Raw genomic sequence first — 24,338 nt, 5'->3', positions numbered from 1 at the left:
AAAATGTGTGTTAGCAATCGAGAAAAACTGTAAGAATAATTTATAGATAAATTAAAAAAAAAAAAAAAAAAAAAAATCCCTGAAGTTTTAGGGAGGTTGTTCCTCCCTTTCCTCAATGGAGGAGCCTCCTCTGATGTGTGTGTATGTACTGTATGTATGTGTGTATATGTGTGTGTGTGTGTGTGTGTGTGTGTATGTGTATGTGTGTGTACTGTATGTACTGTATGTGTGTGTGTGTATATGTGTGTGAGTGTGTATGTCTGCGTGTGTATGTATGTGTGTGTATGCACTGTACAGTATTTGTATGTAGGTGTGTGTGTGTGTGTGTGTGTGTGTGTGTGTGTATACTGTATGTGTGTGAGTGTGTATGTCTGTGTTTGTTGGTGTGTGTGTGTGTATGTGTATGTCTGTCTGTGTGTGCTCGTATGTATGTAGGTATGAGTGTGTGTGTGTGTGTGTGTGTGTGTGTGTGTATGTATGTGTGTCTGTGTGTGTGTGTGTGTGTGTGTGTGTGTGTGTGTGAGAGAATGTGTGTGTGTCTATGCATGTCCGTGTCTGTGAGTTTATATGTATGTGTGTGTGTGTATGTGTGTGAGAGCAGAGTGCATGCCTTGTGCAATGTGAAGTCCCCTTTGACTGTGTGTGTGTGTGTGTGTGTGTGTGTGTGTGTGTGTGTGTTAGAGAGAGTGTGTGTATCTGTGTGTATATGTGCATGTGTGTGTGAGAGTGTGTGTGTAGGTAAGATACAATAATTGTTGTATAGTGACAGTACTGTTGTATTGTTTGTATAGAAGTAAGTGGGCTTCTTGATACAACATTCTATCCCACCGGTCACTATTGTGACCGTTAACATATTTACTCATTTAGCAGACACACCAAAGACATTTGAATATCTGCAAATGTATATATCATAACTAGACACCTTAAAGAGCATGTGTACAAAAAATATTTTTCCTATGTTTATTTTAACATACTCTAATAACCTTTTATTTCGGGGCTGTGAGGGAGTAATTCTCTTCTCAAGGTGCACCCAGGAAGTAAACAGCTCTGGTCATGTGACAATTTACTCAAAACATTTGACACTCCACACATTTCATTGAAAGACTCTATTATTTCAATATTTACCAAAAGAGTGTTGGGATTTTTTTTAGTAACAGCTTTAGAGCCTTAAAAACATGATTTTTTTCTTCGGTCACAATTGTGACCGATGGGTTGAAATGGGTTAATATGATGCTACTGCCTCTGAAATACTGGTATTTCTCAAGGAGCCTGAAAAAAATAAGTGTAATTGTAGCATACATATATGGTTTGAATAATTGGACAGCCCTGACTTTTTCTTTCGTACAGTGTGATGAAAAATTTAACATGAATAATGAAAACATAAGCATTAACAGCAGAATTAATCAGGGTAGTAATGTTTTTTTTAATTAGATTTTTCTTTTAAAAGTGAACAACATGACATACAGATAGTCAACAGACACAAGAAGAACAGAAATACAAAAGAGAGCGAAGAAAACAGCAACAACTACTGTAAACCAAAACGAAGACACTAAACGGCACACACTCATAGGCCTACACAGGCAAAAAGAAAACACTTATATAAACGGCACACACTCAAAGGTGCAGAGGAAAAAAGTACTGTAGGCTATGGATTGTCTTTTCCCGATCAAATGATGACATTTTGGGTGGGAAATAGCAAAGCAGTGAAATATGATCAAAACTGAAATAAACCAAAAACACAAGTATAAAACAACAAATCGGTAGGCTACTACCTAGCTCGAGTTGCTACAACCAACAGCCAAGGATGGGCAGTATTTCTGATGTATTTGTAATAAGTATTTCAAAATAGAAGATAGTATTTTGTCATTTGTATTTTATTTAGTTGAAAACGGCTTCGTATTAAGTATCATAATATGGTAACACTTTGCTTGAAGGTATCTACTAACCTCAACTTGTCATGACAAAAAAACAAATGACTATTACTGTAATGACATACTGCAAGTGCTATATCATTGTGACTTGTTTAGAATGTTCATGACACATTCCATGACAGTGTCATGCCACTCTTATGTAGATACCTGCAAGTAAAATGCAACCCAAAATACTGCAGTTACAGAACATTTTGGGTTAAAAAAAAATAGCCTACTTTTAAAGTAAGAACATTTGGTTCCAAGATTAAAGTTCTGAAGAAACTTGAGGTTGGACTCCATCACATCACCAGTGAAAAACGATGAATGTAACTTCTGACTGATGTTCTGACAGATGCTGCTCTCCTACCAACCTCAAGTTTCTTGAGAACTTTAATCATGGAGCCAGATGTTCTTACTCTACAACATTGCTCAGTCTGGGCATGCACTGACACTGACAATGCCAGAGACTTGTCTCCACTTTGTGCCACTTGACAAGTTCAGTTGTGTCTTTTTGAGTGCATTTCTGATACTGTAGGCAGAGAAAAGCTGTTGCCCCCAAATCTGTCCACTTAATCAACAGAGTTAGTGGACTGATGAAAGAATAGATTAAGTGGACAAATGGAGGTTTTGCAAAGTCACATCATGCTTCATACTTTCAAAATACAGAATGCTGCAGAAATGTTATTATATATCCTTCCTCAGATCCTTGTCTTGACACAACACAGGTCCATGGACATTTCTCTCAACATCACGGCTTGGTTTTCAATTGACATACGCCATCCGCTGTAAGACCTTAAACAAGCAGAACATCCTCATAATTGACTTGTATTGTAGTAATCTGAAACCAGCTCTATTTTACTATTAAGGTTTGTTTGTATATGTGTACCAAATAAAATGGAGTTTCAGACTTTATTTCTGCCTCTATTGTACAAATCCTATGAACCTTTGAATGACTTTATTTCAGTATTAGAAGTTGTTCAGTTATGTTTTCAGTTCATGAGAAGCTCATTGTGACTGTGGCCAGTTTTCTGCCACTGTTTTCTCAGGGTGAGATACCACCATTCAAATCCAAGTTAAACAGCTTTGAGGGGAAAGTGTCCTCGGCAAACGGAACTGATAGTCCAGTTCCTTTTCAATTTGAAGAACATGTAAACGTTATCATCCCTCTCCCCTTTCCCTTCCGCCTCCATGCACGTCCTCTTTCACACTCTTTTCTAAACATCTTGCGTGCCTTTTACATTTCCGCTGCTCTCTCTCTCTCTCTCTTTCCTTTTCTCCCTCCCTCCTTGTCCCCTTCCAAGGAACACCCGTGTTTGTTCTCTGAATTATAACCAGAACCATGTTTCAAAACCACTCGTTTGCGCTAATATTTCTTTTCTCACACATTTTTCCGTGTCAGTTTGAACAAAGTGCAGAGCCTGCTGATACGATGTTTGTGTAAACACGGCAAGGCCGAACAGCACAGGCTGTGGTGAGATAAAGATCCCCCGGGAGTTTTGAACACTGGTGAAGGTGCTCGTTTTCTCAGAGGAAAGTGTGGAGGGGGGGAAAAAAACAGGAAAAAATGAGAGAGACGAAGGGATAACAATTGGTTTAGCATGGGCGTTCGTGTCAGTGTCTCACGAGGACAGCAAACAAATGGTATCCTTCCTATGTCCAGAGGAAAAGTTCCAGACCCCTTGAACTGGGTGGCAGTCTGTTTGTATCACTGGAGTAGAAGCCAGTGGACAAAGAGAAGAGAGCTTTCTCATTTACTGACAAGACACAGCGCATTTGGTATTTAAAATATACATTTTTATTCCCCCCCTCCCATAAAATCTCTCCCAGTAAAATACTCTTTCTTCTCTACTCACAGTGCAAAACACATGACACATCACACATGTGACATACCGACACGTTTGATATACAAAAATAAATACAGCTTGATGAACATGGCATACAGTATATTTACAAAGATTTAAATTCAAAAAGAGGTTTGTGTGAATATATTAGACCTGCTTCAGTGTAGTGACTTTGCTTGAGTGCTTAACATGCAGCACTGACAGGGCAAACATGGATAGTTATGAGTTACACTACAGGACCTGTCAGAAGCACACGCTGGGCATCGATATTTTCGGCTTCCTCACACGTACTGTGCGTCCGCGACGGTCTACGCTCAACAGCGGTGAGCTTTTTAGAGTCTTTGCTGTGTCTCGCACCCCAGGAACTCCAGGCGAAGGGCGATGTCATTCAACCATCCTCGGGGATGAACGCGGATATAGCGGGCGAAGAGCGGAGGATCAAAGAGGTTCAGCTTCTGCTCAGTGTATTCCGTGTTCCCTTCAAATCTCTGAAACAAAAGAATAGGAAAAAAAAAACATCCATCCTGTTGTGAGTATGTGGAGCCTCAAGGTTACAAGTTAAAAAGAACCGCTTATTCTGCTGCTTTTGAAAAATAAATCTTCACAAAGTCCCTATTGGCATCCATCCTGAAATCAGAAGATAAAAACAACTGACTGACGGCAGATGTAGTCAGTAGTCTATGTCAATTACAACTTACAAATCTCCTCAAGAAAAACGCTATATCCCAGAATTGCTATATTGTTAAATTTAGCATTTAGAACAACCTGATGTCTATGTGTGTGTGTGTGTGTGTGAGGGAGAGAGAGAGAGAGAGAGAGAGAGAGAGATGTGTGTGAGTGTGAGTGTGCATGTGTGTGTCTGTGTGTGTGTGTGTGTGTGTGTGTGTATGTACTGTATGTGTGTGTGTGTCTGTGTGTGTGTGTGTGTGTGTGTGTATGTACTGTATGTGTGTGTGTGTCTGTGTGTGTGTGTGTGTGTGTGTGTGTATGTATGTGTGTGTGTGCATGTGTGCATGTGTGTGTGTGTGTGTGTGTGTGTGTGTGTGTGTGTGTGTGTGTGTGTGTGTGTGTGTGTGCATGTGTGCGTGCGCGTGCGCGTGCGTGTCCGTGTGTGTGCGCTCTCCTGTGTGATAAATGGCACACACCTTCTCTCTTCCACCGCCCTCCATCACCATGGTCCAGGTGCGGCCGTTGTAGCTGGTCGACACAGAAAACTCTGTGACCATCATTTTCTGCAGCATGGACCTCGCCCCCTGGGTGATGATGCCCGACACCTTCTTCTGCTCCTTGAAGTCTACCTGGATCCACTGGTGGGGGTCGTTGCTCTGGCGAGGAGAGAGAGAGAATGGCAAAGCTGGAGTCAAATGTGTGGCAAAGGAGTCATTTTATTTGCTAATGAATAGAACAAAAAGAATATATACTTTTTTGATCCCGTGAGGGGAAATTCGTTTCTCTGCATTTAACCCAATTTAACCGAATTAGTGTACACACATAGCACACAGTCACACACACAGTGAGGTGAATCACACACTAACCCAGAGCAGTGAGCTGCCTGCCCAATGTCCAATGCCTGCCCAATGCCCAATGTGAACCATATAGGGCTAGAGGGATAGTTGTAGCCATTTAATCAGACTAACCAATTCCACATATGGATTAAGACTCATGCTAGACTAAAAGAAACATTCTCTTGAAAATCTCTTCAGTGCAAAGACGTCATTGACATCAGTTTGCTTGTTTTTAGAGCCTTTAGGTCATTTATATTGGGCGTTTTGAAGGAGGTTTCATTTGCATCAATGAACACAACATGTCAAAGTCAATATTTACTTTAAAAAAAAAAAGGAAAACATCTGAAAAGTTATTTTTAAATCATCATTCTTCATAGACCTGCCTTAGGTCAACATTTAAAAAAAAAAAAAAAAAAACGAAAAATAATACTCCCCGCTACAAAACAACAAACACATGTCAGCATGTCCTAGAGAGAGTCTGCTGAGTATTACAAAAGGTCTTGAACCTTCCGAGCACTCTTATCAAAGGCAGTGTGGTGGCAAGGGGAAGCAGTAAAACTCTTAGGCCGGGTAAATAAATGAGGAGAGACAATGGTGTTGGACTTGGGTGTTTCCTTCACTTCATGTTATTCCTACTGCCTGCGGGCAATATGGCAGCGCTGCTGGAAGATTATATGCTTAATCACCAACCATCTAGAAAGAAACCCTGGTTTCCAAGGAGATTTTCCTTTCCTGGATTCCTTTCCTTTCCCCATACCCATGGATGAACTTGTGTTTTAAATGGCCCAGACAAGTACCTGGGCCCTTTATCCCTTAAGTACTTTCCCAATCACAACAGAGAAACCCTACAATGTCATAAGGATTGGTCTGTATAGGCAGAGACGTTGTTAGGCTTATTTTGGGGTGGCTGAAAACACCCTAAGGTGGTAAAAAAAAAACCTAAAAAATGTATAGTAATAATATTTTCTAGACTGGTGTGCGCTCATGTGTGCTGTAGGTAGGCTGGTATTCAACACACCCCCTAACAGAAATTGGGACCAACAGATTGTTGAGAAGGTTGTTGCCTCATTATCAAATGACAAAGAATGAGTACCATTGTCTACTTGTCTAGACGTTTGCTACCACAACTACCACATACAGTATTTGCTACATATTTCTCTCTTGGTTTCCTTGTGGTAAGGTCTTTTGATTGGTTGACCCACAGCAGTGCTAACTGATGCAACTGACTGATGCAATTGATGAATTGATTTTTTGTGAAATCTACAAACGATTTTGAATGTGATCATTTCACTGGCATAGTACCATGAGACTGTATCATGACGATAGACCTCTAATATATGTGTCCGTGAATGGTAGTGGGCCTTATGGCTGTATTAATTTAAAAGCCTAATATAATAATGGCCCGGAATCATTGGCTGAGTATCAAAAATATGAACATCTTACAAGGGTTAAGGTGTGATACAACTACAACCCTAGGGGTTAAATGTTCTATCTACAGCTCCCCCGTCTTTCGATCTTAGTGACGTCCTTGTGTGTACAGTAGGTATTCAGTAATGGCTGTCGTGTCTTTTCTCCTGTGGTTATCATGTCACAAAGACACGCTCTTGGACATGGAAATTATTATGTCTACAGTGTCCTATTTATACTCCTCCTCTCTAGGGGGGATTAATCATTTGCCAGACTTTTCAAAGCACATTAAGTACAACAAGATGTTGTTATTCTACAGGCAACTAGAAATGCAACACTCCTCCAAATGGATGACTGTCAAAAAGGACGGGACTTATGCCCAGTTACTTGTGGCCATAGATATTAAAAACCTAGATGGCGCACTGGGCTCCAGAACGTACGTAAACAGCGCCGCCATATTGGTGCGGGCAACAATCACTGGAGGCCAAAGGAGAAAACAGGTGTCTCTGACTGGAAATCAGACAGGTGTCTCTGGTTACCGGCAACTTGCGGCAAGTGTTTCCCAGTAAGCCCCCAACAATACGGCGGGCGCATTTACGCATGCCACCTAATAAAACTTGATGGACATGTGGTATCTAGCTTTCTAATTCATGGGTCCCTTTCCACAGATGTATGAAATCAAGCACCTAGATTATGAATGCAGACTGCATGGTGCTTGATTAGCACACCTGTGGAAAGGGACCTGATGAAACCCATGAATACCTATGCGTATGACTATCCCAAGGGGCCTTACCTTTGGACGCCAAGCGTTGGCCCGGCCTTCCTGGTGGAGCCTGGCCAGGTTTGGAGTCCAGGACAGCAACCACTTGTACAGATAGGAGGAGGCAGTGATGCTGAGGTCAGGGATGGTCTTCTTCTGCATGCCCAGTGGCATCAAACAGCCTGGAATCAGAGAGCAGGGTTACAGTAAGAGATTACTGACAGTGTTGGTTCGCGTATCACATGAGGAAGAGAAATGAGAGAGAGAGAGAGAGAGAGAGAGAGAGAGAGAGAGAGAGAGAGGAGCGTTCGAGTGCTTATCTCGGAAGGATTAAACAACCCAAGGACATGCAGACTGCTGAAGCTTTGATGCTGTGAATTTTGTTTTCGTAACTGACAAATGGAACTTTAAAAAAGTCAACACTTCAATAGCTTGGAGAGAGATATGACTTTTGGGAGCTGTGCACACAAAGATGACTCTTGGTTCATACTTAGTTTCCAGATTCTCAGTGTGCATGCACACACTCCTCCAAGTATGAAAAAGAATTTATCTGAGACAGATATGTAAACTATAGCTTCAATTCTGGCAACCAAAGCACAGAGAATACTTTCCCCTTCCACAATTGAGGATGACGCCTTTTCAAAGATAAAAGAGAATTGAAGAAGAAAGCGAACTCTGATATTTCAAAACATGCATCAGAGAAATACGGAAGGAACCAAAAATCAGAAAAGAAAAAGAAAAGAGTGTAAAGTCAATTCAGGATATTTTTTTCCACAGCTTTCCCCATTATATTTACATTACAAGGGGCCATTAGCGATGTGCACGACTAACTGTGTGACAGCGAAAGCAGCCTCGTCAGAAGTGCTGTCAGTCACTGAAGCGCAGAAACAAGCTACGGAGCTCACAACCGACACATATTTTCCCTTTCATGTCAAGTGAGGTGCTGTCATCGCAGCATAATGCTTTGATTTGAGCTATTATTCACTTCTTTTGAAACTCCGACAAAGAGGAACACAGAGAATGCACTTCAGATGTTTTGTTCAATACCCTCTGGCTCCTCATTGAAGTGAAGCTCACGGCGAACAACGGATACGTTTTTTTAAAAGCGGTGGGTGGGTGTCCTTGCGGAGGTGCGTTGCATTTCCGCAGACAAAAGAAACTCACTGTTTAAATCGCATCCCAGCAGCTCCAAACGCAACGTGGGACGGCCGTTGAAGAACCTTGGATTCAGCCGGATGTACTGGCCAATGATGGGAGGGGATAGGAGGTTTTCTTTTACACTTGAGCTATCCGAGTTGCCTTTAAAAACCTGTACACAATAAAATACAGTGAAATAAAACACCTCACAGAGGTCAATTGATTCCAAACAACAAAGAATTGACGTCCCACTACATAGTGCAAATACAGTACATTGACAGCAATTTCCCGCATATAAGCCGCATTGTGTATAAGCCGCAGGACAGTGTTTTATCTAAGTTAAAAGAAAAAAAGCATATTAACACCATATTAACTGCCCCCTGTATTAACCTCTTAGCTGAAGATATTTTGCAAAATCAATGTATAAGCCGCGGCTAATAGTCGGAAAATTACGGTACATGATTACAAAGTGTGGACTATAAACAACATTGCAAATTCAAGTGCGGAAGGGTGAAAGGCACTGACTTTGGATGGCTTGGAGTCGTTTCCCCTGTAGACCTTCCAGCGCTCGTTGTCCATGCTGTATGAGACGGTGAAGTACATGGTGAAGGTTTCTTTGATGCCCAAGGATCCGGTTCGAGCTCCCTGGGTCTGGAGACCGTGGATCAGCATGGGCTTCCTCAGGTCCACCTGTTCAGAGAGGGAAAGGGCAGCAGCTTATTCATGTGTTGCAAAGGATGCTGGTCACACGCTTCATGTAACTTGGACTTATTTTATGATCACTGAAAAGAAAAAAGGAAAATAGTGCACTCAACAGAATGCCAGTTATCTTGTGTCAACCGTCAACTATGCTGACCTGTCCGTTACATCTCATAGCCTAAATACTGTATCAGCGATGCACTCATAAAGTCACAACTGAACTTGTCAAGCGGTATAAAGTCTCTGACATTGTCAATGCATGCCCAGATTGAGCAATGACTGCGTTTACATGCACTTTAGTATTCCGGTTATGAGGCTTATCCCGATTTTGATCATATTCAGGATATGGTGTTTACATGAACACAGAGAAACCCGGTTATTAATATCCCCGTTTACATGACGAATAACAGTATTAACCAGTATACTGTAACCAAATAGCCAGTTCCATGTGTTCCATATGTTACCCATATGAAAACCATATGTTACTCATCTTGCACCGGATCATCTTCCTTATTCTCAGTATGACGGTCACAACAAGTCTGAGCAAATTACTAAATCAGCATCAGTCAGAGCCTACATTCAGTGTTTTGCACTTTTACGTCAACCAGCAAATCAGCAAAAGAAGGCTATTGGCTTTACCCAAAATATCTATAAAACACCTAGTAATCATTTTGATACTAAATAAAAAGCCGTTTTCCTCAACAAAATAAAAAAAAATGACAAAATCCTATTTTCAATTTGAAATACTTCTTTTAAATATATGTATCAAACTTTCTACGAGCCCAACCCAAAGTTAGTAGGCTAGAACCCTGTTTGACACTTTGTTCCAGATAAACAGACACTATACATTCACATGACATAACTAATATAAGTCACAGCAACAAGATGACTTGCGATGCACTGATCTTGAGCGCCTTTGAAGTCAGTACACTGCAAACATTGAGTACACTTTTCAAACTGGCTCAAATAAAACCGACATGAAAGAAACAGCTTTCTACAGCTGAATACCTGTAATGAAAATGCTGTGTGGTTCACAATTGAAACCAACTTCTGCTGCCAGTTTCAAATCTAGATTTAAGACCAAACTGTTGTTGGTTGCGCTATGCTAACTCATCAAAAGCACCTCCTGTTAGTCAGACGCACTGGGGTTTCATGCCTCTATGTTTTAGTTGATCAATTTTATGTTCATAACATTTTAAGCTATTTTTAAGCTACTGGCCTTTTATGCTCTTATTCACTATTGCTTACAATTATTTGCTTTTTTTTCCCAGTGTAAAGCACATTGAATTACCTCTGTGTATGAAATGGGCTAAATAAATGAACTGGCCTTGCCTTGCCTTACAGCGACATGTTGACACTTGCGATCAGTGATCATCATGAACACGGAGTTTGAAGATTGGATTTGCAGTAAGAGGCTCATGTACACAATATTCCAAACTGCTGTTAATCTTACAAGGATATTTAGTGTGTTACCGGTACATGCCACGACAATGTAAAGTTGCATGGCCTACAGAGTGCTACATGTACCTTAAAGGGACACTTCACCTTCAGCAATAAGCTTTGTATCTTTAGAAAACCAGTCATGTTTTTGAATGGTCGTGCATCATTCCCTCAGTTTGCCTTGAGATGGGGGGAAAACGGATTTCAATGATGCAAAATGATGATTTTTACATAATTGAAAGCAGGAGGTCCAACATTGAAATCCGCATTTCTCCCATCTCAAGGCAAACTGAGGGAATGATGCACGACCATTCAAAAACATGACTGGTTTTCTAAAGATACAAAGCTTAATGCTAATCGGTGAAGTGACCCCTTAATCATGTTTTATGTAATGCCTAATACATGTAATTATGTTGCAGTGAGATCTAGTAGGCAAGTCACTTCAGGTCTTGTTATCTTACCTGGAGCCATGATGTTTTGGAATGGCCTACCCAGGCGTTGTATGAGCCTGACTGCTGTAACCTGGCCAAGCCAGGCTCCCAGTAATCTAGCAAAAAGTAACAGAGAGACAAAAAGCAAAATGTGAATTGCAGTCAGAGAATTGCAATCAGACATGTCCTCCACACAGCACTTCAACAGCAACAGTGGAGGAAAACAGGAGACTGTATGAATAATTCGCATAATGGCATTTCTCAACTTCAGTTCCTGTGCATTTACTGTAATGGCTCTGTCACATGGAATCCGTCACAGCTGTGAGAAGTTTTGAATGTCATTAAAGTCAGCTCTTGGGAAATCTGTGGTGGAGAAATGACACTGTGGGGTTCTTATCCTAATCATGTGGGAACAGTAGACATCATTCGTGACCTACATGGCAATGTTGCTGCACAGACGATGGGAATACCAATGTTACATAACCATTCTTTCTCCTCTCCTCTCGCCTTTGTCATATCCTTTCAATAAAACTCAATTCAATTCAACCGTATGTATGCAGCACTGTAACATGCAGGATACGGTCTCAAGGCGCTTTACAGAGTCAAGCGTCAACTTGATCTCCACAGCATTCATACCCCTATCACTTTTTGATTCTTGGTGATTCAATTGATCAAATCCTTAAGGAAGATGTGCTCAGAGACCTCTGATACATTCCAGTGAAAGTTTTCCTGCCAAACCGCCCACAGCACATGGACTCAATCAAGACATCTGGACAACGGTTTAGAACACTTTGGAAAGAGCAGTAGTATGCAACTATTTAAAAGTGACAACAAGTTGTTTTCCACTTTGAGATATTACCATAATTATCCGAAGCTGAGATTTGTTCATCCGCAATAATTCCCGATTCCATCCCCAGTGGCTGAATACATTCTGAGGGGGAAAAGCAAAGACAATGACTGTTTATGTGTGTATAGTGATAGTTTAATGGCTTCTGATGAATTATGAAATCTAAAAACAAAACAAGAATGTGAAATTCAAATGCAGATTTCGCAGAAGGGAGAATGAGAGACTGAGCGGGCACCTACTTGGGTCGTAGACCAGCAGCTTGGCCCTCATGCCAGAGAGCTGGTGCTCTCCTATGGAGCACTCCACCATCCAGGTGCCCAGCATCTGAGGTTTCATCTCAACGGTGCCAAACACACCTGCAGTCACAACCAGAAGGGACAACGGTCAATTCAATTCAATTCAATTCAATTCAATTCAATTCAATTCAATTCAATTCAATTCAATTCAATTCAATTCAATTCAATTCAATTCAATTCAATTCAATTCAATTCAATTCAAATTATGCTTCTATGCACAAACGCCACAAGTGAATGCAACAACAATCGTGCAATGTGTTTGTGAAATAACATCTGGCAATGATAAGTGATGAGCTACAGTAATTCCAAAATGTGTTCAATAAGCAAACGGCAAGTATCTTATAAGCAAATTATGTGATGATAGGATGTGAAAATGTTGATGGATTACTTGATCAGTAGGATAGCTGGGACTTATGCCCCTGTTAATAGGGATCCAATAAACAATATAGACTGCTTACCAGGATAGAGGTTGAACACGCCCATTCTGTGCTCCTCGTCATTCCTGACGCTGAATGGGAGTCCATGGAAGTGAACGGAGTGGAACTCGCCCCCACTGCCCAAGTTCATGAGGTGCCATCGCGCCATCTTGTACCGTTCAATAGCCAGCCCTGGGAGTGTCTCTGCCACGTAGCCATTAATGGCTGCAGAAGATTTAGGAATTGAGAATGTTGTTTAGTTTTGTGCCTCTCTCTTCTCTCTCTCTCTGTCTTTGTAGCTCTCTCTCTCTCACACACACACACACACACACACACACACACTCATCCACATAATATACAGACACAAGTGCATGAAAACACACACAGCTATTCATTTTTGGTCATTCCACACACCCCAGCAGCACAACTAATGTGCCAACTTCCAAAGAGTACATGGAGTGCCGCAATTATCTTTGTTTTGTTCTCACCTTTATGGTCACAACATCCTCCTGAGAACTTGATATAACAACGCCTGCCTCTCTAGCCTTATAGCTGCCGAGGTGGATAGGTCCACTAATGGTTTACAACGAAACTCAGCGCAATGTTCTGGTGCTGATAAAGAGGCCTCATATTGTGCTATTTCAAAGCTCAGCGAGCGTCTCCCTAAGTGCAGTAAGTAGGCTACAGTGCAGTTACACATCATGCCGTTTATCATGCTATGCTATTAAAGAACACAGTGAGAGGGACACTGTGGCAAGCATCGCCATCTCACAACAGACATACGTAGATTGCAGTGCCCATGGGGTCCTCAGTTCTTTTGGTAATTTCCTATTTTCCACTCCACATCTCTGTCTCTCACTCATACACTGTCTCTCTACACTGATCCATCCAAATGAAGACTAAAAGCTAATTTTTTTTTTAAAGATATTTATTGGGCTTTTATGCCTTTAATCAGACAGGACAGTTTAGGGTGACAGGAAACGAGTGTGAGAGAGAGTAGGGTGGGATCCAGAAAGGACCACGGGGCGGGAATTGAACCCAGGTCGCCGGCATGCGGTGCAGGTACCCCAGCCAGTCGCGCCACGACTGGGGCCACTAAAAGCTAATTTAAAGAACGTATTGGCACACAGTATAAGGCCATAAGAAATACCTAAGGGCTATGTAAAGTTACCTGAAAACTTGTTGCTCGTCTCAAACCACGGGTCATTTTTATTGGCTCTGCAAGGGGGGGAGCAGAACTTCCTGATGTTTTCCTCCATGTACCAGCTCTTCCGTTCATCGAAGACGGTGAAGAGGAGGAAGAGATCTCGTACCCCCGGCTGCATGAGCGAGGCTGTTTTGAGAGTCCCTGGTTTACAGATTAGCAGGGGACCAATCAGCCCAGAGTTTAGGTCCTTCTCCTGGTGGGGAAAAAAAAATACCAGAGAAATAATGAAGTCCTCAGAACAGTAGGGCAACAAACGTCTACACCTCAAAATCAATTAAGAACCTATATAGACATACAATAGTTTCATTGCATGGTATTGTGGAATCATTCATGTCGAAATGTGGTCTAAAAGTATGGATTAACTATCAGTTTATGAACTGTGCTTGAAATTCTGTAAACCAATCCAATGCACTGCTGAAGATAGCACGTAGAGATAGATAGGAACAGAGAGCCTTGCCTTGTCAACAGTGGAGTAATAGGCGCCGGTCTTGCAGTCAAAGTCTTTGGAGGCAGGTCCCTGGCGTTTGTGGACCTTCCAGTTGTAGACCCTCTCCTGCCCGGGAGGCACAGGCTCCCCAGGGGCCTCGTCAGACCGATAGTCCTGCCCGGGGATACCGCTGGGAGATGACAGCCCCTGGAACTTGTCATAAATTCCTTGGAGGTGCAGAGAGTAGGGCCTGGAGGCTTTGTTCCTGAAGACCACCTGATTGGAGATTAGAAGACAACAAGAAAAAAGGATTAATATGTTCAGAGCCTTTTACCTCTTGTGTGACAGCAAGACAGTGTGACAGTGTATGCACTTTTTGTTGAGAATGGAGAGTTTCTTTGTTGTTTTTCTTTAGCTGAAAAAAGACTTAAAATGTTGAAAAATATTACGGCCCAACAAGAGATTGTGAAGGACTCCGAGTAGCCCTCAACAGGCTATGGCTGTTAAATCAAGGACTACTGTGCAGGTCTCCAAACCAAAAATCCGATAAAATCAAACCAGGAGACCAACTCACTGTTAGAACTTCGTTGACTTCTGCTTTCAGCACTGGGCCCATGATTCCGAGGTGCTCATCGAATTCTCCATGTTTGACAGGCTCCAGGAAATCTTTGTTCTGGTAAGCCCGGAACACCACTTTCTTATAGGCTGGGAAGTACTTTCTATATCCAAGTCGCATTTCTCTGTGGGATGACAGATCACATAAATGAGGAAAGTGGCATGATTACTTTTTCTCTGTACCACTCTTCAGTCATGCAGTACTGTATATTTGTGCGCAATGAGAAAAAAACACCCCCTACTTTGGTCTAATAAGCTGATGGGGTTTTGTGATTCCATAATCCCACATGACCTCCTCAGCTGCGATGTAATAGTATCTCACACGGCTCGATCTTGGACTCAAACCCCCCTCGTAAGGAATATCATTCATTGTAAAGTTATTTTCATCGGAGTAGTCGTCATATTCAAACGAAAGCATCTGTCTTGGGTTTGTCGTATTGTCTGTGAAATTGGACAAATCCAGCAGGTCACCGAGGTCCATCTCATCTAGGAGGTCCTTGTCACCAAAGTGCAGTCCGTCTACACGGTCCAGCGAGTTATCGTCGAGAATGTCGTTCCCGCTGGCCAGGTCTATCGATCCCTCCTGCTCTGCGTGCCTTATAAGGTCAAGGGCTTGTCGCCTCTGCAGCTTGCTCCTGTTTTGTCTGTCAGAATCCTTCTCCACACTATTATCAGCCTCCTCCCAGGTTTCATTCAGTGTCTGGATCGGATCATTCAAAGAACCCTGGTCCAATCTTTGGAGGATTCTTCCAAAAAAGTCACTTAAGGTCTTGTTCTTCACCATAGGGGTTTCATCGGCATCTACCTCAGTGGAGTTCTCCATCACTGTTTGTTGAGATTCTCCTTGAACTGCCAAATCAATATAGTCTGAGAAACCAGACGGCATCCCATCACTGACGTCCAGGACTTGATCAGCTGACGTGTCTCCCTCAGCGTTTTCTTCAGTGGTCAATGACCTCTTCCGTCGCTTTGCGAAGTCCCCACCCAACTCTCTGTCCAGCTCTGCCAGGATGTCTTCGGGGATTCCACCCTCTGAGAGAACGTCGGTGTCCTCCTCTCTCTCCACATTGATGTATTTCAGCTCACACACCTGCTTTCTCTTGCTCTTCATTCCCTCGATGGGTAGGGTGTTGTCCAGCTGGGTCTCGTTGGTCTTCATTGGCCGGCACACTCGGATGGCCACTGTCTGGTTCCCCTGACCTCCTCTGGCACCCCTCGCCATGGGCATGGGGTTATAGAAATAGTCATCTAAGTCGTAATCTTCCGTATCCACTAAAGGCAACATTTCACTGGGGATCACTGAGTACTTGGCAATCATGCCCTGGTCTTTCAGCTTGGGGTCGAAAGCACTAATCTCCCATTCACCTAGAAACACAGAGACAGTGGAAGATTCTTAGGAAGTCTCACAAATTAGATGACAGAGATAGTGGTTGGTACTAAAATCCTGGTTTGTTATTAGGCGAGAACATTGTCCTTGTGATAAGGGTTATGTACCTTCAAACATTTACGACAGATTCTGTTACAAATTGCAACACTAGGTTATTAATGGTTATTAACAGCTCCTGAGAAAGAGGCATGGAGTTCTGGTAAAAAACTTCAAATGTTTCCACTTTATAATGAATAATTAGGGATAATTGGTGAAATACTGCAAAATTCACGGCTTTCTTAGAATGAGAGCGAGTAGGCAGGCAGTCCTGACAAATACTCATCACAAATGTTTTTTAATCTTCCGCCATGGCATCCAGCTATTAGCACAGTTAAATCGAACTTAAAAGAAAGATTACGTATATCATTACATGTACGCATATAGTGTTTCATATGCAGCATATAAGAGTACGACTCTGATAATTGATGCCTACCAAGTGTCTCCATCTCTGTTGCAACGGTTTCCCCACTCATAGGGAACAGCGTGAGGACTGTGTCGTATAGTTTGTCTTTCTCAAAAGGATTTCCTGTGAAGTAAACCGACAGAAAGTTGCTCTGCGTTCCCACGTTTGCCATATGCCAGAAGGTGACCTCACCCAGACGTATTACGAAGTGGAGGTTGCTGTACATCAGGCCATTGACCGCTGGGAAGACAGAGCAAGTGTGGTTTGAGTGGCATTACACTGGTAGACAAAATCATAATGATATTTAACAATACATGACATTCATTTTTAAATGTATAAATATTTATTGTATTCAAAACTATGATCTCTGAATGAGTCTGGAGTTGGAGTCTATTCATTAGTCCACAGCAAGCAACAATAACAACGACACTGGTTTGTACATCTATTAGTAAAAGCACATTGTCTTATGAATGTGTCTCCATCGGTTAGACACAAGACATAGTGAGACACAAGAAATTGGAGAGCCCTTCCACCATCACAAAATAACAGCACTGAATGGGCAAGTTTGGGTATACTTACTATTCATAACATTGGATTTGTAGAAATCTGGATGTTGAGTATTCAAAGCATTAGGGTCTTCACTGTAGTTCTGAATGTTTTCATTAAGGTACCAACTTTTGTTTTCATCAAATATGGCAAACACCAAATGCTTCTCTTTATCTGATGTTACCTGAAAATATTATCACATTACATTACATTACATTACATTACATTTGACTGACACTTTTTAACCAAAGCGTCAGCCATATATCACATCAACATTTCTTCAACTGACAGAATAATACACCTGAGATACTTATATTGAAGCCAGACCATGTATGCATACATGTAATAAAAGCTAATACATGATCAATCATAAATTCCCCACAAGGTTCTTATAAAATGGTTAGAGCCTCTGTTCTTTCATCTTGCCAATTCAAGCTCCACTTTCTATTATGCACCTTCGGGTCATTTAAATTGTTTTGCCACTTTGTACATAAATTGAAATGGGGCTCAATGTAACTGAACTGAACTGAACTGAACTGAACTGAACTGAACTGAACTGAACTAAACTGAACTGAACTGAACTGAACTGAACTGAACTGAATTGAATTGAACTCACCACTCTGCCTGTCCGGTCCAGTGTGCCTGGTTTGCAGACGATAAGGAGACCCACCAGCCCTGAGGCCAAGTCCCTCTCGGGATTGACGGTGCTCTGGTACAGACGAGTGAAGCATCGTGGGTCGAGGTCTGTGGGACCGTCTTCATCTGTCAGTTTCCAGAGGTAAGAGAATGTGTCGCCTGGCTGTATTGCCAGAGTGCTCATGTCCTTATGGGTTGCTGGTGAGATGATCAATTCATTAGCCGTAGAACTTATACACATACAGTACACATTCACTTTTACACATAAGTATCGTTGAGGTAGTGCATTTAGTATGTACAATACATGTACTGTAATGTGTATATTCATGCATCTTTCTTTCTCTGTCTTCAACATTTCAATCATATCTTTCTGTCTCTTTCTCTTTCTCTCTCTCTGAGTGACTGTATCTCTTACCTTTTCGATTAACTGGCGAAATGCTTGTTAATCCATTAGGGTAGATGTTGTAGGGCCGATTAGCCAGATTCTTGAAGACGATCTGGATATAAACATTTTAAAAGGGTCATTTAATCTACTGTAAATGTTCAACATTGCAGCAAAATGCCCTCTGTGTATGAGGCTACCAGCAGATCCTACCAACGTTGTTTATGCATTTACCTGAAAGTTGTCCCCAACCTCTCCAGTCAGGACGGGCCCAATCACTCCTTTGCCTGGGCTTTGGCTTTTTCTCTTAGTGAAAGTCTTGTCTGTGTACTCCACATAAACAACCTTCTTATACACTTTCCCCAAGCGCTGTGGACCCCGTCTCAGGTTCTCAGTGGAATAGAGCCTGAAATAGTAGCAGCAATAGCGTACGTGACCAAATACAAGGACAAAAAACAAGTCACTTTTGAAATGAGTTAAACCAAAATGCATGGGAAGTATGTAGGTGACTGAGGTTTTTTTTTTTTTTTTTTTAAGATTTCTTTTAAATACTCATGACAAACTGGTCCACTTCTGGTTCTCCCTATCCCTTTCTCTTGCTCTCTCTCTCTCTCTCTCTCTCGCTCTCTTTCTTGCTCTCTCTCTCACACACACATATTTACACACACACTCTTTCTTCCCCTCTCCCTGTCTCTGTCACTCTCTCTTTTCTCCTTCTCTCTTGTCTCTCACCTGTCACCCTCTTTAATATTTGGCGCGTAGTCCCAGGTCTCCTCCTCGGCAGCGATGTAGTGGATCCGCACCTTGGGCCTCCCCCTCCCCCCCGACCTGAGGAGGGACGCGACGCCTCCGCGCTGGAACACAATCGTGGACAAGAGGACGTCGTCGGAGAGGCCCTCTTCCTCCTCCCCTTTGACGTTCCGCTTGTCTGGGAGCACAGGCTCTACACATTTGTGCACCGTGAAGTTGGCACTCATGCCCGCTATAGGAAGAGACATGGCAAACACTTTAGAGCTCATGGCACAGTTAAGGAGTATATGCCAACACAAAGGAAAAGTGTATTGAGAATACACTTAGGTGTATATGGCTATGGCTATAGTATTTTGCTGATGATTTTGTCCAAAGCGACTTATAATTATGGATGCTGCTAAGGTCTGATATTTAGTTTTTGTCATTACAAATGTACCAAAAGGGCACCATCCTGTTTCTGCACTGGAAAGCTACTAACAAGATTACATTAATATACTACTAGGGTATGAAAACACACTGCCATTCCACTAGATCACATATTTGTTTCTTTCAAACCTTTATTTTTGACAACAATGAACAAATATTGGACATTAAAATGATGTCAAACATGTCAATTATGTTAGATCTGAAGTGCGATGACTGAAAAGTAACCACGCGTGGCTTGGGGTAAAAACACATTTGACGCATACAGAATGCAGTGCCATAATAATATGATGATCATTAGATCCATTAGCACTGAAAAGGCCCACACTATTACCGTTCTTATGGGAGTGGATTCGGCAGGAGATCTGGAACGTCCCATTAGCCATCGGCCTCATCAGCGCCGTGGTGAAGGTCATCGGTGCCATGTCCAAGGACACCTTCCTGTGTTTCATCACTTGCAGCGAGTACTCCTGAAACTGGATGGAGTGGATTTCGGGAGAGGTGCCCACACCAATCAGATGCCAGGACACGACATCATAGCCCTGGCACAGAGTAAGGCCTGCAAAACGACACATACTGCATGCATGAGTCCACCTCAATAAAATGCTATGATGGGAGGTGAAAACTCCTTCAAGTAAAGTGTGTGATTGTGGTCATTAATCATGTTCAGGAAACATTTTTGTACTATCACAAGTCACTCAACTAAGCAAATACTGACTAACCCCTTTTCAGACGTCTGTCTGTACATGAGTCTCTGTTTAACTCTCATAGTCACACAATCACTTAAACACTGACTAGAGAGGATGATACATGGGGAAAAATTTTGAGTTGTTGTAACTCAGTTCTGCAATAATCATTTGCCCACCAACATTGCTCAAGAATCATCCCTGTTCTGTATTTTTGCTGTCTGGGTACGAGTTTCTGTGTTACTTTCATAGTCATGCACCCATGTATAGGTGAAACTCGAAAAATTAGAATATTGTGAAGAAGTTAATTTATCTGAACTATACTGAACCAGACTGAGAGACCATCTAAAGGCTCAGGAACTATTTGCAGTTGGTTTGGATTGATTAGCTGATTAGAGTGTGACACTTTGAGCCTACAATATTGAACCTTTTCACAATATTATACTTTTCTTTTTGGGGTTTTTATAAGCTGTAAGCCATAATCATCAAAATTACAACACATAAAGGCTTGAAATATCTCGCTTTGCATGTAATGAGTCTATATAAATTAACTTTTGCACGATATTGAAATTCTTTGAGTTTCACCTGTAAATAATGACTATGCTCTCTTCTATTTTGTTCGTCTCATAGTCATGCTACCATGTCTCAGAAACACCCTCCTCGGGTACGGTCAACTTGAGAGGAACATACCAGGTAAAGATGAGTTGAAATGACCATTGATGGTATGATACGCTCTGATCATTTCAGGCTTTTTGAACTTGTCCAGGGATCTTTCCAGGTTTCTGTACCAGCTCTTGTTTTCGTCGAACACAGCGAAAAGCAAGATGAACTCAGGAATCTTTTGCTTCCCTTCGTCTGTCAGAACACCTGTGTGTGACAGGGTGGGAATGATTCATTATTTCACAAAAGCGAAGCTGTTCTGTTCATTTAAATAACCCAAGACCTACATTATTCTAAAGGTCATTTGAAACCTCTCACAACAACAGAAAATCTATTAGAACAGAATAACTTGGGTAAAGTGATGTGTCAGTCCTTGGTGGAGCTATGGAAACTTTTTTTTTTTTTTTTCCTTACCTGCTCTGCAGATTATTAATGGACCCACGAGTCCCGAGTTGAAGTCCCTGACGATGTCGACGCGGGAGGAGTAGGAGTACGTGAGGCAGTCGGGGTCTGTCGGGGTGGGCCCACTCTGGTGGGTGATCTCCCACACGTACTTATAGTAGCCGCCAGGAAGGACAGCATCGTCGCCCTGCTCCTGGCTGGTAGTGGAGTCATCGTATCCCGCACCTAAAGAGAGAACAGGTCATCTTCATAGGTGCTCATAGTTCTCGTACAGTCAGCAAAGAGAATAGCACCTGTTGTTGTACTTGTTGCATGTCCAAAAAGACTGAGTTGATCTCAGTTAGTCACCATTTGAATAACAAACAAGCTCAAATATAAGCTAGTAGGCTATATAGCCTACCGTAGCTCTAAATTACTCACACGTTCTACTCCATAAAGTTAAACTTTGGTCCAGTCAGTGAGACAATGCTTTATGTATCCGTATATAATTGCAGTATTTCATATTCGTTAGAAGAGAGTGAGGGGTGGCTAACCTTCTGACTGCTTCCAGTAGGGAATCCCAATGGGGGAAATACTGAACGGTTGTGATGCAAAGTTCTTGAAATGGATCACAACAGTATCGTTGACCTGGGCTCTGATCGTGGGACCTTGGATACCTGGCATGCAGAAAAAAACACCCATGAACATATGGAAACAATGTCCTTGCCATGGTTAACATATGCCATTGTGTGGTCTATATCTAGCCTACAGTACATAGTGTTAATTGCTCAAATAATTACTTAAGACCGCTAACACAACATACTTCACAAAGTAGGCCTAGTACAAATAACAAGAAACAAGATCCTACCACTACTTTTATCTTATAATGACATGCTGAAAAGTGTATCTAAAAAATTCTACTTTAGACCACGATGTTATTGCTCACTACAGTATAGTGTAATGTCATACTGACCGGCCCAAGGAGGCTTTGATTTCTGTGTTGTAAAGGTGGAGTCCGTGTATTCATTATAAATGGCCTTGTTATATTTTGGGATGTCAGGTCTGGAAGAAGCAAACAGGATTAGAGATCAAAAACAGAGGGAAAAAACACTCATTACTTTGAACTGGCACAGAATGGCTCATTAATACTCTTATCTGCCTTCACTCAGAATGACAACATGAATGGTGCATGATGCAGAATTTGGAATTTGGATGTATACAATGCTGAAATGAAAAATATTCTCTACCATACATACATACATACAGTACAGGGCAAATGTTTTGTCATTCAATGCAGTTATCCTCAGTCCTCTTTAACAAAGTGTCTACAGGAAATATTCCATTTAGATTTCCAAACATTCTTTTTGAAAAAAATAAATAAAAAATTGAGGCAGTTACTAATTAAAAACTATTGTGAGAAATGCCATTTTGAAAGCATCCTCATTTTACAGCATTGCTTCAAATCTGCCTAAAACTGCGCACAGTACTACCCATTTCAAGACATTATTGTTGTATCACTTATATCAAAACCACATGCTCATACCGCCATACCAAATGTCTATTCCATGAGAAAAACTTCACAAACTCTGCATTGTACTACATCCAGTTTTGCACTTTGGATGAAAGTAAACGGAGCCTGCCGCATCAGAACACTTCCCTTGCTACTGCTACCTTTGTCTAGAGGCCACGTCCGTGCTCCCAGGTGAGTCCAGGTAGTTCCAGGTCGTCTCCACGGCAGCAATGGAGTACTCCCAGGTGCGAGCCCAGGACTGCCCCACCGCGCCCAGCGAGAGTAGCATGGACAGCAACAGCATCTTCCCCTTCATCTCAGTCTGCCTCTTCACAGCTTTTTGATCGGTCTCCTCAGGCTGCCGCTGTCTGTTCTGGGCCCGAGGTCACTGTGGCAGGAATTTAAAGGCTTCTCCACCACACGGCCTGGGGTGGGGGTGAGGGGTGTGTTCATGGTGAGTCGGAGGTGGCGGAGGTGGTGGATGATAATGAGTGGGAGAGAGAGAGAGAAAGAAAGAGAAAGAGGTGCCCTGTAGGAAAAAAGGGAAGTACAGAGAAGGAAGTCACAAACGAAAGAAGACAGCACAGATAGGGGGAGCTGATGTAATGTGAGAAAAGAGGATAAACAGAATGAGAAATGGAGCGAAAGTAAAGAGGGGTGGAGGAGGTGGGGGGCCGTATGGGAGGGTTAAGTGAGGGATAGAGTTTGGGCCAAGAAAGTAAAAGGAAGGAAGGGGGGGGGGGGTATAGTTTTATCAGCGCACACATTCCACAATTGTAGAAGCTTGTTTTGCCCCAGAGGGTACTTTCCAAGATGTGGTCCCGAACACATCCTGTTCCCCAGTCAGTTCTCAGAAACGCTGAAATGGGAAAAACTGGACGGAAATATAAAATCTATTCAGAATGAAATACAAATGGGGGCGTCGGCTGCATCTTCAGGTTATGAAGAATATGCCCCAGGACCATATCCCTATAGTTCCTGTTTGCGCAGATACATCTGTGTCCACAGTAATGTTTTTCTGCCTCCTTGTGGAAGCTCTAAGCAATTACATTCAAAATCCAATCTATAGGCTATGGTTTTATTTTTCGACAAGCACCATGTTAAAAGCCAGTAAAGCTATTTATTGAGTAAATACTGTGAAAATGTCACTATGAATATGTACATATAATGCTTGAACATTAGAACACACATAATAAGTGGCCTATTAATTATCTCACTGAGCAACAGAGCAAAGTCTGGGGTCGACCTGACACTGTGAACTGCAAAATAAACTATCTGTACATCCTCTCTTTTTGCCTATCATTCCTGCCTGTGACGTGACCTCTTGGAAGGCCGATAAGTTGACACTCATCAGGGACCTTAGTGGGCTAGCAGAGGGGGCATACTAGGCTACAGCTGGTTCAAGGTGCAGATCCAGTGTCCCATGTCAGAATTACGAATTTGAATCTATTTTTTTTCATACAGTAGCCTAGGCTAAATAACAGAAGAGTTAGTTAGGCCTACATGTGAACTTGTCTTCCTTGGTTAATTAGGCCAAAACGCGCATTTTGGATAATCTCATGTTGTGCTACATAGGCCTGTATTAATTTCAAAATGT

The 24,338-nt window shown here is 42.0% G+C and overlaps 2 protein-coding genes across 4 annotated transcripts in view; one reads left to right on the top strand and one right to left on the bottom strand.

Moving 5' to 3' along the window:
- Positions 1 to 3,682: 3,682 nt before the first annotated feature.
- Positions 3,683 to 24,338, bottom strand: part of f8 (coagulation factor VIII, procoagulant component) — a 20,924-nt gene continuing 268 nt past the window's right edge. The window contains exons 2-26 of one of the 2 annotated variants that reach the window (XM_062525174.1): positions 22,903 to 23,270; positions 22,205 to 22,293; positions 21,786 to 21,908; positions 21,265 to 21,477; positions 20,881 to 21,057; positions 19,839 to 20,063; positions 19,064 to 19,313; positions 18,566 to 18,737; positions 18,365 to 18,446; positions 17,930 to 18,147; positions 17,347 to 17,497; positions 16,798 to 17,007; positions 15,181 to 16,303; positions 14,898 to 15,063; positions 14,354 to 14,599; positions 13,861 to 14,089; positions 12,732 to 12,914; positions 12,217 to 12,333; positions 11,990 to 12,061; positions 11,161 to 11,246; positions 9,086 to 9,250; positions 8,588 to 8,732; positions 7,457 to 7,605; positions 4,897 to 5,076; positions 3,683 to 4,239 (exon numbers count right to left, since the gene is read on the bottom strand). In XM_062525174.1, coding sequence (XP_062381158.1) covers positions 4,084 to 4,239; positions 4,897 to 5,076; positions 7,457 to 7,605; positions 8,588 to 8,732; positions 9,086 to 9,250; positions 11,161 to 11,246; positions 11,990 to 12,061; positions 12,217 to 12,333; positions 12,732 to 12,914; positions 13,861 to 14,089; positions 14,354 to 14,599; positions 14,898 to 15,063; positions 15,181 to 16,303; positions 16,798 to 17,007; positions 17,347 to 17,497; positions 17,930 to 18,147; positions 18,365 to 18,446; positions 18,566 to 18,737; positions 19,064 to 19,313; positions 19,839 to 20,063; positions 20,881 to 21,057; positions 21,265 to 21,477; positions 21,786 to 21,908; positions 22,205 to 22,293; positions 22,903 to 23,057 — 5,082 coding nt within the window. In that variant the 5' untranslated portion in view covers positions 23,058 to 23,270 and the 3' untranslated portion in view covers positions 3,683 to 4,083. Of the gene's footprint in view, positions 4,240 to 4,896; positions 5,077 to 7,456; positions 7,606 to 8,587; positions 8,733 to 9,085; positions 9,251 to 11,160; positions 11,247 to 11,989; positions 12,062 to 12,216; positions 12,334 to 12,731; positions 12,915 to 13,860; positions 14,090 to 14,353; positions 14,600 to 14,897; positions 15,064 to 15,180; positions 16,304 to 16,797; positions 17,008 to 17,346; positions 17,498 to 17,929; positions 18,148 to 18,364; positions 18,447 to 18,565; positions 18,738 to 19,063; positions 19,314 to 19,838; positions 20,064 to 20,880; positions 21,058 to 21,264; positions 21,478 to 21,785; positions 21,909 to 22,204; positions 22,294 to 22,902; positions 23,279 to 24,338 lie in introns of those variants that run through there. The other variant, XM_062525175.1, reaches the window with a different exon arrangement.
- slc30a9 (solute carrier family 30 member 9) overlaps positions 24,045 to 24,338 on the top strand; it is a 14,473-nt gene continuing 14,179 nt past the window's right edge. For both annotated transcript variants that reach the window (XM_062525179.1, XM_062525177.1), the window contains exon 1: positions 24,045 to 24,146. The gene's annotated coding sequence lies outside the window, so the exon portion shown is untranslated. The remainder of the gene's footprint in view (positions 24,147 to 24,338) is intronic.

Source organism: Sardina pilchardus, chromosome 21, assembly GCF_963854185.1.
Source record: "Sardina pilchardus chromosome 21, fSarPil1.1, whole genome shotgun sequence".
Taxonomy (NCBI): domain Eukaryota; kingdom Metazoa; phylum Chordata; class Actinopteri; order Clupeiformes; family Clupeidae; genus Sardina; species Sardina pilchardus.
Note: the sequence above shows the minus strand (reverse complement) of the source record. Positions and strands in the feature narration are given on the sequence as shown.